The sequence below is a fragment of the Dermacentor variabilis genome, chromosome 11 (genome assembly GCF_050947875.1).
Source record: "Dermacentor variabilis isolate Ectoservices chromosome 11, ASM5094787v1, whole genome shotgun sequence".
NCBI lineage: Eukaryota > Metazoa > Arthropoda > Arachnida > Ixodida > Ixodidae > Dermacentor > Dermacentor variabilis.
Window position 1 is genome coordinate 93,663,497 of NC_134578.1, and position 2,232 is coordinate 93,665,728.

General features: G+C 48.6%; 1 protein-coding gene across 1 annotated transcript; it reads left to right on the plus strand.

The window, feature by feature from the left end:
• Window positions 1-222: 222 nt before the first annotated feature.
• LOC142563381 (histone H2A-like) lies at window positions 223-624 on the plus strand. Its single transcript, XM_075673939.1, has one exon. The coding sequence runs from the start codon at window positions 223-225 to the stop codon at window positions 622-624; it is 402 nt and encodes a 133-aa protein (XP_075530054.1).
• The last annotated feature ends 1,608 nt before the right edge of the window (window positions 625-2,232 follow it).

The following is a 2,232-nucleotide window of genomic DNA, read 5'->3' on the forward strand; positions in this document are numbered from 1 at the left end:
AAATTACTGCTGTTTGCAATAACAAAAATTAGGGTAGCCAGTTTTTTCGGGGGCACCTCCTGTCGTAGGGCACCAGTTATTTAGCGTTATTTGTGGAGTCTGCTTCCATTGACCCGGATGCTAACGGCAAGCGCCCTTTGCATTGCATTTCAGGCTATCCTTCTCCGTCCTGTCCAGTTCCATCGGCACCAAAAGCACAGTCTTTCTACCGTGGCTGCCGCGATGTCATCTAGCCGAAAGTCAAACACCAACGACAAGCAAAGCGGATATGTGACACCCAGGTCCCGTTCCTCACGAGCCGGCTTAACATTCCCGGTGGGCCGAATCCACAGGCTTATGCGAAGATGCAGGCTCGCCGAGCGCCTAAGTGCCGGCGCTCCTGTGTACCTGGCGGCCGTGCTCGAATACCTCACCGCCGAAGTCTTGGAACTCGCCGGGAACGCGGCGAGGGACAATCACAAGGCCAGGATCACCCCGCGCTTTCTGCAGCTGGCCGTGCGCAGCGACGAAGAACTGAGACAGCTGCTCGCCGGCGTGACCATCGCTGAGGGGGGCGTTCTCCCGTACATTCAGCGCGAACTTCTCCCCAAACCTTCTAGCACCAAATCCGACACTGAAGCCTAACCGGCAGCAGGCAGCCAGGATTTTCTAGATGGAGCAGCAGCTCGGTGAAGTCTATCAGGCTTTTTAAAACAACTCGTTTCAATTTTGGAGCGCAGTAGTCGACTGGCATGTTGCATGCTCTGATAACGGGGTGCGTAACCCTTTAACAATAGACAACTGATCATCACGACATTTTATTCTGTTAGGAATTGGCAGTGCGTAGAAGGTGTGCTTACTTGCGTGATGTGACAGCAATATTGTATTCTTAGTTCTGTGAAAGTCATCACAATAAAGATTTTACCATAATTATTGGCTCCTGCAAAATTATTTTGGGATGTACAGGCAGGAATAAAATGAAGTGGTATCTGCGGGCGCGTGCCAAACTGCGTTCCTGCGCCATGTCACGAAGCAACGTCTTGTGTCCAGACATGGCATCGTGCATCATTTCCTGCTCGTGTGTTCGACAATATACGAACCTCTTGTCAGCATGCTGTCATAGTTTCGGTTAGTTCAGTATATTACGCAAGAAGAGTGGTGCCTATTTAGGCCGGCGAAGCGCGCGGTGTATTGTCTTTCGTCAGAGCCCAAAACAGGCACCGCTCTGCTATCGTAATCTGCTGCACTGATTGCAAAAAATTAAGTGGTTTTACGTGGGAAAACGATGATTACGTGGCACGCTGTAGTGATGGGCGACATCTTATTTTTGACCACCTGGGGTTTACTAACGTGCCCCTACTTCACGGTAAACGGGGGCTCTTGCATTGCGCCCCCATGTAATTACTGCGGTCGCGGCCGGGATTTGATCCCGCGGCATCATGCTTCGCAGCGCGAAGCCACTAAGCATCCACGATTGGTTATTGGTAGGTACGACCATCATGCGCAAGGATAGGTCTCGACACCAGGTACTTCCTTAGCTCGAGGGCGCCGAGTGCCGTTTGGCACGGGCTCGTAGACGCTAATTTTGTTGGCCCTGGTAAACGTTATGCATACTAATAGGGAAGCACATACTAGCAAAAAGCATGCTGTTACTTCTATTAAGCCGCGTCCAGCATAAAGTTTAGGCATTCGTTATGTTCCCCTAGAAATGTGTGCCTTCTTTGTTCATAAAACTTCCGAGCAAGCCCTGGTGTACAGCCAACTTTGCGACAGTGACACTATCGGGAAGCATCGCCATACCGCCGAGCACGCACCGGTGTGCTCCACAGGTGTCCATATAACCTAAGCCGCGACACGCATTCTAGCATCTTCGATTACTCGTTTAGAGGCAAAAATTACGCGATAAAGACAGAACCGAAAATATAAAAGCACGAGATTAATACTAATCTAACGAATATATCTCATTTGCTACTATTTCCTTTTTTTGGCGCTCATCGAACTAACTTTACTGCTCCTTCACCATTCCGTTTTTTTTACTTGGCATCTCATTGTCTTTATTGAAAGTTTATTTTTCCTAAATAAGTTGTACGATCGCAAAGTACGCATTTTCGGGACTGGTCACATTTGCTAAAACCGTTATTATTAAGCAATACACTTTCATGAAAGCTGCTATTTTATCCCCTTGGTTAAATGAAACCAGAGCACCTGAAATAAGTCAGACAAGGAACACTAGTGCAAAAGCGGTTACACGCG